The sequence below is a fragment of the Diabrotica undecimpunctata genome, chromosome 1 (genome assembly GCF_040954645.1).
Source record: "Diabrotica undecimpunctata isolate CICGRU chromosome 1, icDiaUnde3, whole genome shotgun sequence".
Taxonomy (NCBI): domain Eukaryota; kingdom Metazoa; phylum Arthropoda; class Insecta; order Coleoptera; family Chrysomelidae; genus Diabrotica; species Diabrotica undecimpunctata.
In genome coordinates this window covers 141,159,213-141,171,716 of record NC_092803.1, presented here as the reverse complement: position 1 = coordinate 141,171,716, position 12,504 = coordinate 141,159,213, and the positions used below count along the sequence as shown (strand labels likewise).

The 12,504-nt window shown below is 33.6% G+C and overlaps 1 protein-coding gene across 4 annotated transcripts in view; it reads left to right on the top strand.

Annotated features, from left to right (window-relative positions):
* The window catches only part of jvl (javelin-like), a 539,968-nt gene that overhangs the window by 436,118 nt on the left and 91,346 nt on the right, over window positions 1–12,504 (top strand). For all 4 annotated transcript variants that reach the window (XR_011949790.1, XM_072520143.1, XM_072520145.1 and 1 more), the window contains exon 5: window positions 9,415–9,513. Coding sequence is in view for 3 of the 4 variants with exons in the window: in XM_072520143.1 (XP_072376244.1) it covers window positions 9,415–9,513 (99 nt within the window). In the remaining variant the exon portion in view is untranslated. The remainder of the gene's footprint in view (window positions 1–9,414; window positions 9,514–12,504) is intronic.

Sequence of the window (12,504 nt, the reverse complement as noted above, 5' to 3'; positions counted from 1 at the left end):
TGGCACTTTAATACGTATCTGTGGGTATTATTTTGTTCTGAAGCATCTGAATAAGCCACTTGAATGTTATGTTGTTGATTGGCTTTCTCATAGATTCACTCGATAGAGGTATTACCAAATGCACCTTGGATGTCTAAAAATGCAGCATGTGCGACTTCTTTAATGTGGTGTAAATTCCTTTCGAGTTCCGACACTAGATTGTGCAGAGAGATTTCACCTGATTCTTCTGCTTGATATGCCTATTGCCGCTGGTGCATTGCAAGATTGTTTTTCTTGATGTATTTATTCCATGGTGTTCAGCATGAAGAAAGTCAGACTTATTGGCATGTATTTTTGTTTTTCCTAGTTTTTATTTATAAAAATCACAACAAATGTGGTATATAATAGATGAGCGTGGAGTGGCAGACCCTACCGGTGAAGGGTTAATATGAATTAATTGTTAATGTGAATTGAAAGAATCTGTTATTCTTATCTTTATTTTTCTCAGCGGAACTATTATCATTATATTTGGGTTCCCAAGTATTTGAAACTGTAGACCAACTAGTGTTATATTTCTATATGGTCTTATACCTATATTCCAATCTATACGGACGCAGAAAAAGATAGATTAAGTTTCTGACAACCAAAGAAAAAAAACGAAACCTATATTATTTATAAGTAGCTACTATTTTTAACCAATTATGTAGAAATATCTCTTAGCTTAGTAAAAACGAGTCTAAAACCATGTGGCCACTTCAATTTCAATGTTAACCATATTTTACTTTCATAGTCCCAATTTTAAAATTCTATATTTAGAAATAAATTACCGATAACTAGACCGCATCGCAATAATGTAGATTTCTATTTTGTTTTTACAAAATCCGCAAAATCATTTCGAATCGAACAACATTATTCGGTTGTTATTCGTGGAGATTGTCTTCTACCGTAACGAAACCCATTGCTGGTGATGTAAACATTATTTACAATAAAAATTCGCCATTACGTATTATACTAAGCCAATTTAATAAAAATTACAGTCATAAAGAATATGATTATGGATAAAAAAATGTTATGAAACGGAAATGTGTGCTTCCAAATGTGTCATTATGTTAGGAAATTGCGTCTAGAGTTTTTAGATCTATAGGGTAATTGTTAATTACGTTATTTACACAACAAGCAGTTGGTATGACATAATTATTCTGTGATTTTCAATGATTTGTCCTAATGCATTGTAATAAGTTAACACATTAGTACTTTTCGTTTAAATGTGTGAAATATATAAAAATGCATAACAACGTTGGGATGAGGCGTTTGTGACATAATAACCCAGTCTGGTTATGCAAAAATCATCGATTTCCCGGCAAAATTTTTCGCAGATATCTAAAGCTTTTAAGACATAGGTGGGGGTTACTAGATGACGAATAGATGAAACGGTACTTGTATTATTACCTTGCGTTTTTTTTAAACAATAATTTATGGTCACAATTTGATTTTTTGTCTTATAAGTTATTTTCCCATATTTTAAATAAACAATATTTATATCATTTTTTTTATATCAAGAATATCTTTACTTTCCCGTTTTTTCAATTAAAATTGATAAATGATTTACGCAGATATTTGCAAAAAAGCAGTTTTTTTGCACTAATTTATAAGTTTTATTAATTTTTTTATTAACAAAATAAAATGTTATTAATACATTTGAACATCGAGAAATTACCGTCTTTTAAATTTGTGCGAAATTTCTTCCCGATCGGTCAAATAGTTTAAAAGGTATTTAATTTATTTATTCCTGAGGCTAATTATTTCAACTATTGAACTTGTCCTATGAATGATGCTAGACACATTTAGCAAATTTCAGAGGATTCTTTAAGACTTAAATTATCTCAGAAGTTAAATGTACATTGCGTTTTCATCGAAATTATTTACAAAATATACGTTTGAAAAGGAGGTATGTTTTTTACTTATAAACAATTGTAATAACTTCTACATTTTTCAAGCTACAGAATTGTATGTACTACCATTGGATAGCTGGTAAAAAAAAACTCACATTTAAAGAAAAAACCTTCTATGACCAATAGGAACGAAGTTAGCGACTATTTTAAAAAAAATCATATCTCCATTATTTATAAACATTAAGAAATAAAATTTGTACACATTTTGAATGAAAATCTAAACTTTATATTAAAACTTATATCTATAATATTCATCCAATTTTTCGAAACTTACAGCCTTTCGAAACGAAGGTACTTTCGAAAGATCGACATATGAAAGTGGAGGGGAAACTGTTTCAGCTCCACGCTCCAAAATTTTTCAGTCTCAGTGTAGTGGCTTTAGAAAGCAATATACTTATACTTTTTTGAGTAAAATATTTTGTGTATTTGGAACAAAAAAGTTTTAACTAAACGTATTTAATTACTTTTTGATTGAAAATTGTAAGTAATATTTAAAACTATTGAATGAATAATCAATTATAATAAATAATTATAAAAAAAACACAACGATACACTTTCTTTAAATGATTTAAGATACTTACAATTCAGCAGAAATATCGGTAAATATCTTTTAAACTAGAAACTCTGCCACCAACTGAAGGTGCAGCCAAACAGCAAGTTCTTCGGGTTTACTATCAATTACAAATGTGGTTAGGTAATAAGTTAGATGCCTGTGCCTATGGTTGAAGACAAAGTGCCACTGGTTTTGAACCAATTTATACTCTAGATAATTTAATTCCCGAAGAGACATTAAAGCACATTACATGCAAATGCACCACAGGTTGCAAAACTACTAGATGTGGGTGCAGAAAACGTTGTTTGAATTGTACGAACTTGTGCATAAATTGTACTAAGGAAGAAGTAGAGGAGAAAATATGCTGCAACCTCGGTACAGTTACGTTTGACGACGAGAATGATTCTGAAGATGTATATTTAGAGACTGATTTAATAAGTGAAGACAAACAACCTGCAACAAAAAGGTTCAGAGTTGACAGTGAAGTCGAATGAATGAACCAAATTTTAACTTTTAAAGCAATGTATGTAAAGAAAATAAAAAAAGTAAAGTTCAATAAACATTGCAAAATTTAATAAGACAAGTGATAAAAAAATCGACTTTATCAAAGCAGTTACGCAGATTAGATTAATATTGTATATCATATTTGCACGAAAAATATAATAAAAATCAATATTGTTTACAAACAATTATAATTAATATAAGGAATATAATAATATAAGTTATAAGTAAAAAATTACCTGAAATTTAATTTATAAAATATATAAGTATTATTACATCATTGATATAAAATGAAAAAAAAATATATGTTGATTTTCCTATATTTTCCGAGATTTCCGGGGGGGGGGGGGGTGAAAATTTATGCCATCATTATTAATACTGCGACATACTATTCCAGCCAAATTAAAATTTTAATTCCGAGGTTTCCCATATTTTCCGGCCAGTGAAAACTATGTAGTTATTCATATCTCGACGAGCTACCCCAGAATAAGAAAAAGGCCGAGATAATGTAAATGTTCACTACGTCTTTCAATTTGAAGTTCCTATGTCGATCTTTCGAAAGTACCTTTGTTTCGAAGGGCTGTAAGTTTCGAAAAATTGGATGAATTTTATAGCTATAAGTTTCAATATAAAGTTTAGATTTTCATTCAAAATTTGTGCAAATTTTACTTCTTAATGTTTATAAACAATGGAGATATGATTTTTTTAAATATAGGCCCTAACTTCGTTTCTATTGGTTATAGAAGGTTTTTTTTTTTAATGTGAGTTTTTTTACCAGCTATTTAATGGTTGTACGTACAAGTCTGTAGCTTGAAAAATATAGAAGTTATTACAATTGTTTATAAGTAAAAAACATACACCTTTTTCAAACGTTTATTTTGTAAATATTTTCGATGAAAACGCAATATGCATTTAACTTCTGAGATAGTTTAACTCTTAAAAAATCCTATGAAATTTGCTAAATGTGTCTAGCATCATTCATAGGGCAAGTTCAATAGTTTAAACTTTTAAAACTATTTGACAGATCGGGGGGAAATTTCGCAACAATTTAAAAGACGGTAATTCCTCGATGTTCAAATGTATTAATAACATTTTATTTCGTTAATAAAACAATTAACAAAATTTATAAATTAATGCAAAAATACTGATTTTTTGCAAATATCTTCGTAAATTATTTATCAATTTTAATTGAAAAAACGGGAAAATAAAGATATTCTTGATATAAAAAAATGATATAAATATTGTTTATTTAAAATATAAGGGAAAAAACTTATAGACAAAAAATCAAATTGTGACCATAAATTATTGTTTTAAAAAAATGCAAGGTAAAAATACGAGTACCTTTTCATATATTCTTCATTTAGTAATCCTCACCTATGTCTTAAAAGCTTCAGACATCTGCCAAACATTTTTCGACCTTTTTTTTAACCAGACTGGTCTATAATGAGAAACATCAATAAAGCGTTTCTAATAGCAATTTTGAGATTTGTAACATAAACTTGTTCACAATTTTTTATAATTTGAATGAGATTTTGTCACTTGACAGTCACTTGAAAAGCCCAAATATGTTGGACAGCCCACATCACCAACTTGGAAGTTGAGCGTCGAATGGACAAATAATGTGAGCTGATCTAAATCATTAAAAAGTGGAAAACTGCGTATCTTGGTCATGTAATGACACAAATGGACAGTGCTCCTGGCTTAAGAACGTACGAGATTGGACAAGCTTCAGCCAAGCTTTTATTTTTGTGTCGTGTGTATATCTATATTTTCTCCCCTTATGTATCTTTAAATGCATACATTTTCCGCGATAGTCTTTACCTTTATATTAAACTATTCTTTGCTAACTATGGTTTTCTTTATTATCATTTATGGTGTGATCCTTTCTATTTTTTACCAGCTTTTTTTTCTGGCTGAATTGACTAGATCGTTCGTCATTTTTGTCTTTTTAATTACATAGGTATGGGTTCTAAAGGACCCACCTTTAGAACCGATACTACGTTATAAATGGGAGGGGCTGCAGATAGTTGCGAACAGAAGAAGGTCGACCCATTCATTCTCTTGTTTCTTTTTTTATATGTAGTATTATACATGTGTTTTTGAGCTGATGGAAATTATTTTTCCACGAAACACGTACCCAACAGCCATTGAAACTAAACGTATGGACAGGAATTTATGGGGATCGCATTGCATGGAGAATTGGATGGAGATTGCTCAAGACAGTGAGAAATGGAGGCATGTTGTCAAGTCTGCTAAAACCCACGAAGGGTTTTAACGTCACGGAGGATAGTAGTGTATTTTTGGGTCAATCTTTTTGCAACAAAAACTTGAACAGAGAACTAGAATTATTATAGGACACAGTTGATCCCATTTTGAAAGATATAATCGAAAATAATAACAGGTACTCAGAAGATACAACAATGTGAAATGGAAGCGCAAGATCTTAGAGACGGAAAACTATAGTGGATGCGGCGAAGACTCACTCCGAGTTGTAAAGCCGGTCAAGAAGAAGACTCAGAAGATGATTTGTTTTTTCAACAAGACGGCGCCCCTCCGCGTTATAGCATAAACGTAAAGGTATACCTTACTGAACGGTTTCCTATGCAATAGTTTGGACGAAGAGATTATTAGTTATTTAAAAAGCAATATTTATAATACTATTTCTGCTTTATTGGAAGAACTAAGACGACAAATAATGCATGAATCATCATCATCATCATCCAGCCCCGTTTTCACATCCATTGTTGGATATAGGCCTTCCATAGAACGTCTCCAGTTCTCTCTATCTCTAGCTGCTGCAATCCAGTTTGTTTCTATTCTCCTTAGGTCGTCGGTCCATCGGGTGGGTGGTCTGCCTCGACTTCGCTTGTCGGCTCTTGGTCTCCACTCCAATAATCTCTTCGTCCATCTCCCGTCTTCCATTCCAGCAACATGTCCAGCCCACCTCCACTTTTGTTTATTGATTCGCAGTATAATATCGTCAACGCCAGTTCGTCGGCGTATCTCCTCATTTCTCACGCGATCTTTCAAGGTCAGACCCAGCATTGATCTCTCCATTCGCCTTTGTGTTACCCTCAGTTTTTCGGCAGTAGCTTTCGTTAAAGTTAGGGTCTCTGCTCCGTAGGTCAAGACTGGTAGGATGCATTGGTTAAATGCCTTCCTTTTCAGGTGAATTGGAGTATTTGTTTTAAAAATGTCTCTCATCCTTCCATATGCCGCCCATCCCAACGTGATTCGTCTATTTAGCTCGCAGGTTTGGTTGTCTCTGGTTATTCTGATTTCATGACCCAAGTATGTGTATTTATCGATTAATTCTACCTTGTTGTTATTGATCTGTATCTCTTCGCTGGGAACCATATTGGTCATCATTTTGGTTTTCTCGAAATTTATCTCCAGCCCAGTTTCTTGTAGTATGTAATTCAGTTCTTGGAGCATGTCTTTGATCTCTCCCAGATTATCTGACAGAAGCACGATATCGTCCGCAAAACGTAGATGGTTTAATCTTTCTCCATCGATGGATATTCCTTTCTGTTGCCATGTTAGTCTTTTAAATGCATACTCAAGAACGGTAATGAACAGCTTTGGTGACATGGTATCCCCTTGCCTGACTCCCCTTTTTATCTTTATCTTATTAGTTGCTGAATGTAGACTTATGGTTGTTGTAGCATTTTCATATATATTTTTAACTAAATTACAATATCTGTGGTCGACCCTGCAATCTTGTAGTGCTCTTAAGATGGACGGTAATTCCACTGTATCAAACGCCTTTTTAAAGTCTACAAATATCAATGCCAAGGGACGGTTATATTCGTTAGTTTTTTCTATCAGGGTTTTTAGGCACTGCAGGTGATCATTTGTGCCGTAATTAGGGCGGAAACCGGCTTGTTCCCGAGGTTGGTAAAAATCCAGCTTTGTCTCTAATCTGTTCGTTATTATTCGGGTGTATAATTTATAAAGATGGTTAAGGAGACTGATTGGTCTGTATCTTTCCAGGTCTGCTATATCTCCCTTCTTGTGTAAGAGTACAGTTATTGAATTATTCCACTTTGTTGGGATATTTTGATTCCATAGACATAGATTAAAGAGCTTTTGAATTTTGGTTATCAGTACTGAGCCTCCTATCTTTATCGCTTCCGTGACGACACCGTCCTCCCCCGGAGCTTTGTTATTCTTCATCTTTTTTAGAGCCAATGCATGAATGTAGTCCAGTAATCCATGAAATCCTTCAAAATGTTAGCCCTAATTTCGAACAGCGATTTTATAATTGTATAGATATAGACGTTGGTGGATATATTTTTGAACATTTAATTAAATAATTATAGCTAATGGTTAAACTGTTTTGGATTATGAATTTAATAATTTAAAATTTAGTTAAGTTCCTATTAATGTTGCAACTTTCATTTTATTGTAGTTTCTGACTTTTTAAATTTTTTAAAAGACGGGAAGTTTAAACAACACTAGCAAAACATAGGCGTTACGTTTAGTTTTTAAGAGGCGTAGAACTTTCAATAATCTGATACTTTTTCACAACAATAGAATTAATATACTTAGTGACATAGAAGTGTTACACCCAGAAGGAATAATTTCTTGAACTTAATTTTTTGGCAACATGGTAGATTTACATCAAGAATGAAACGATAACGGTATCAAGAATTTTTATTAACAAGTAATCAAAAAAAAAATTAATAATGTGTTTGGCGACCCCGCAGCTGAATACACTCCTGTATACGTCTAGGCATTGACAAAATGAGATGATCGATGTCTGCTTGTGGCACCCCGTTCCAAACAACTTGAACTTCATGTATTAACTGTGCCAAAGCCTGTGGAGGAAGGTGCAAAGTGGACAGTCTCCTTCCCATCATATCCCATACATATTCGATAGGATTTAAATCCGGAGCACGTGGCGGCTACGACAAAACATTAACGCCAGCTTCTTGGAGAAAGTCCATTGTTTGATGAGCAATATGGGGACGCGCGTTGTCTTGCTGAAAAAAGACGTCTTGACGGCCGTCGAGATAAGGCAGTAAAGTGGTTTGTAAGATGTCATCATCATAACGCACAGCTGTCATATTGTCTCGAATAAATGCAAGTGGTGACCGGCTACCATAGGCAATAGTCCCCCAAACCATTACTCCAACTGTCCTGTGTACATGCCTCTCAACAGCAAACCCGGTATCTCGTCGTTCTCCACGGCGGCGTCTTACCATGCTAACCATCATGCATTCCTAAACAGAATCGTGATTCATCGCTGAATGCTATATTACGCCATTCTGCCACCCAATGCTGCCGTTCTCTGCACCAATTCAAACGTTGATGACAGTGGTCCACAGTCAAAGGAAGGACTAGTCGTGGGCGGAATGAAACCAGTCCAAAGGCTCGAATGCGACGGTATAATGTACGCATACTAACAGGTCTACCTACTACTCCAAACCATTGGTCAGCAATTTGACGCGTAGTAGCAAAACGGTATCGCAGAGCCAGTAATCTAAAGCGCCTATCTTCACTCTCTGTGGTACGCCTCGGTTGACCAGTTGGTCTTCTTCGTGTTCCTCTACCTTCGTTTGTCCACACACAGCAGACACGCATAACCGTCATTGCCGTACAATTAACACGACGGTCAACTTTGCGATATGACAAACCCATATCTCTATACGCAATAATTCTGGCCCTGTCAAAATCGCTAACATGGTTGTAATTTTGGTGTCTTCGAACTCGAGGCATTTTCTTACACTGAATACAATTAGACTGAGGAATAATAACTAAAAATTTCTATACGAACCGGTTTTTACAAATCGGTCTCTTTACAAAAAAATTTAAAGATAAAACTTTATTTTTACAAAAAGTAGAAAAGATAAAACATTGGTATTGTTATCATAGCATGTTTTAAATATAGTCATTATGTTGCCGAAAAATTAAGTTCAAGAAATTATTCCTTCTGGGTGTAACACTTCTAATGTCACTGAGTATATGTAAAAAAATCATGGATGCCTGAATTCTCCAGCGAAGTACATGTCCAATAATGTGCCACGCATGGTACTCCCTATTTAAAATTAAAAGTGTGTGTGGTACTAAAAGGGAGGTGGTTGACAAATGACAGACATCTATATCAATAAAAGATGTGACCTTTGGAATAAAAATCGACCTGATTTAGCATTTTTACAAAATCCAATGAATATTGCCGAATAATAGGGTGGATTCTTTTGAGTGGCGAACCCTGTATATTAATTATTGCTTCTGTATTTTGCCACTAATTGCTTAACAGAATTCATAATAAATAAGAACAGATATATTTATCTTACGGAATTTATCAATGGAAGTATTGACCTTAGTCGTAAACATTCGAAGGATGTTAACTACTATTTGAAATCATTTCCTTATTAACTTGTGTTGATTGCCGACTTAACTTACGTCACTTTTCTTTTGTTACAGCTCCTTGAAGAACAGCTAGAATCGGCATCTAGTATCGAAATGGAACTTACGGAGAGATTAAATAAATTTAAAGAAGAATACGACGAATTAAAATTTCAGGTATGTATGTTTGTACGTTATATGTATACATTATAAGCAATGTTCTTTTGATTCAAATTATAAATATTTAAAATACCGGTAATAGTAGTCCAGTCAGTCATTAGAGATCTCTAAAAGCGAGACGAGCAAGCTGAATTTTGCTGAGAATGTCAATTTTAGGACCCCAAAAAGGTGCAAAAAACTTTGTCGCTCTTACCCCAAAGCTCCCCCCTAAAACCATCCTCATAGGGTAGGAAAACGGAAAACATCGATTTACCAAGGATCTGTATGCCGTAGAAAAAAATGTTTCAAACAAGAAATGTAGCTGAGATAATTTTGAACAAAAATGTTAATTAGCACTTTTTGTGTAGAATGAACAACGCTTGAAGCGTCTGGCGATTTTGAATGTTAGTTTGGCGCACGAAATCAATTTTTTAAATAAAATTTGTATCAACTTGACGGTAATAATTCGATATGTTTTAATTGGAGTGTCCTATCGACAAAAATTAAAATGCGTTGAAGGTGACGAGTGCAGCTTTCGTATTCAATTTTTGAATTTTGCCGCAAATGAAGTCGGTTTCTATAAAGCTGTTGAATAAATAAAGGTTGCGCGATTTTTGTTATTTTTTACGATTCTCATGAGATTAATAAAATTTATCACTTACATTGATCCGTCACTATGGAGTCTAATCTTCAAAAATTATAGCATGCAATTTCGATTTTGAGTTTTGGCAACCCCAAATATCAGGCATTTGAAATATGCCTAAAAAGCGCCGAATCTTAACTTTCACATTAGCATAATCTCCGACTGAGGATTCCTTACATACAAAAAGTCAATCTAGAAGTAAACGAAAAAATGTGAAAGATGGTCCCAAGTGGAACATGAAGACGCATCTACGGAATCTCTGAAGGTTTGGGAAGGACTGACACCATTAGAAATTTTCTTTCTATTTTTTGACTCAGATATTCAAGATATGTCAATATGGTCAATATTCTTTACAATATCCTCATGCCAATAACAGACATGAAACTCGTCTAACTAGAAAATACCTCAACTTATTGGAATTTTAATTTTGTCAGGATACACACGTTACCTCACCTTAAACCCACATGTATTGGTCACTTAACGAAGACAATGGGGTACAGGGGTACATAAAGGAATGAGAAATTTATGCAATTTGGTGTGTTCTCACACACACACACACACACATATATATATATATATATATATATATATATATATATATATATATATATATATATATATATATATATATATATATATACAGTGATGGGTGTCTTACCACCCGGCTTTTTATCGTAAGAGATAGAAAACACAGTTACCTTGTGAAATAAAAAGAGATGAAACTCGTAGAGGTGAGAAATAATCGGAAAAACCTATAATTTATATTACATTACATTACCACTATCGATAGTCTCACACCTTTAGACGTTAGATTCGAACTAAATCACCTCGGTCATAATTATTATGAGTAACGTCGAATGTGTGAGGTATTTGCTTTGAATCACTAAACAAAACTAAAGTTAAAACAAAAAATCTTATTGAAAAAACAGTATCGTCGTACTTTCGAAAATAAAGTAAAAACTTTTAAAGAATGTTTAAATAAGTAAAAATTCTACAAAAATAAAAAAATATCCGTGGCCACTAATCAATCGATTAGGAAAAGTCGCACTGAGATATTCACTGACGATGCGAGAATTATGTGCAGGACAACCATCCTGTTGAAACCATATGGAATCGAAAGGTATTGGTAAATTACAAAGGGCTGGGACAATTTCATTTTGCAGAAGTTCCAAGTATTTCCGCTCAGTCAACATACCGTCTATAAAAAATGGACCAATGACATGATTTCCTATTATGCCTCCCCAAACATTTACTTTTCGAAGACGCTGGGTACGAGCGACATAAATCTGACGAGGATTTCCTCGAGATCAATACCTAGCATTGATTGAATTGTGACGGCCATGCAATGAAAACGTACATTCATCGATGAACAAAACGTTCTCTAAAAAATGTTCATCTTGATGTGACATTTCCATTGCAGTTTGACAAAATTCTAAACGTCTATATTGATCCCCAGGGAATTGTTCGTTGGATTTATGAAGTTTATAGGGACGGTATCGATGTCTTTACAAAATTTCACCTACTCTAAATCTTGGAATTCCACATTGTTCTCCGAGACGAGGTGTTGATTGGGTAGGATTTTGCTCAATACTTGCACAAATCAAGGTGTCCCTTAGTTCCAAATCTGGATTTACCTCCCTTCGTCGGGAGGTACGATAAAATAAATAAATACGATAAAAAAAATTACGTATAATAGACTTAATTGTTAATCGTGCTGGAGCCGGCCTATTTGGAAACATATTTACAAATTGTTGTCTAATCATGTTGTCTGATAATCCATTCACATGCTAGACAACAATTTGCACTTTTTCCTCGACCCTTAAATTCCTTTTCACGAATTGTTTTTTCAATAAAAAGTTTCTGTTTACCGTAAAAAACACTTCTCGATGTGGTATTATTTGAATTACTTGAAGGCTTGATGATTTGGTTAGCTATAAAGCAGGTAGCTGTTCGCGCGCATCCATTCCAATGTCGTCAATTGTTTTGAAAATCATTACCGGTACAGAGGAATTGATATTAACACTGAGAATTTAGTGATGGATTTGACATTAAACAGTCTTCAATGGATTATTTTCCATTCACAACTGAAGACTGTAAAACTGGAATTGAACTTGAAATATTTTGTATTTCTATTTTATAACATTGGAATAAGAATAAATTGTAAATAATGAGTTTTTCGAAAACTTGTTACCTAATTTGTATCATATTTTCTATTATTTTTGATTGAGTAAAACAAAAATTTTACCCTTGGTGTGAATTGAACCCCAGTCTTCTTGTCAATAGACAACGTCTCTAACTATTACGCCAACTCCACATATAACAATTGTTTTCGGACTGATCATACATATTTAGTTTAGTCAAATATT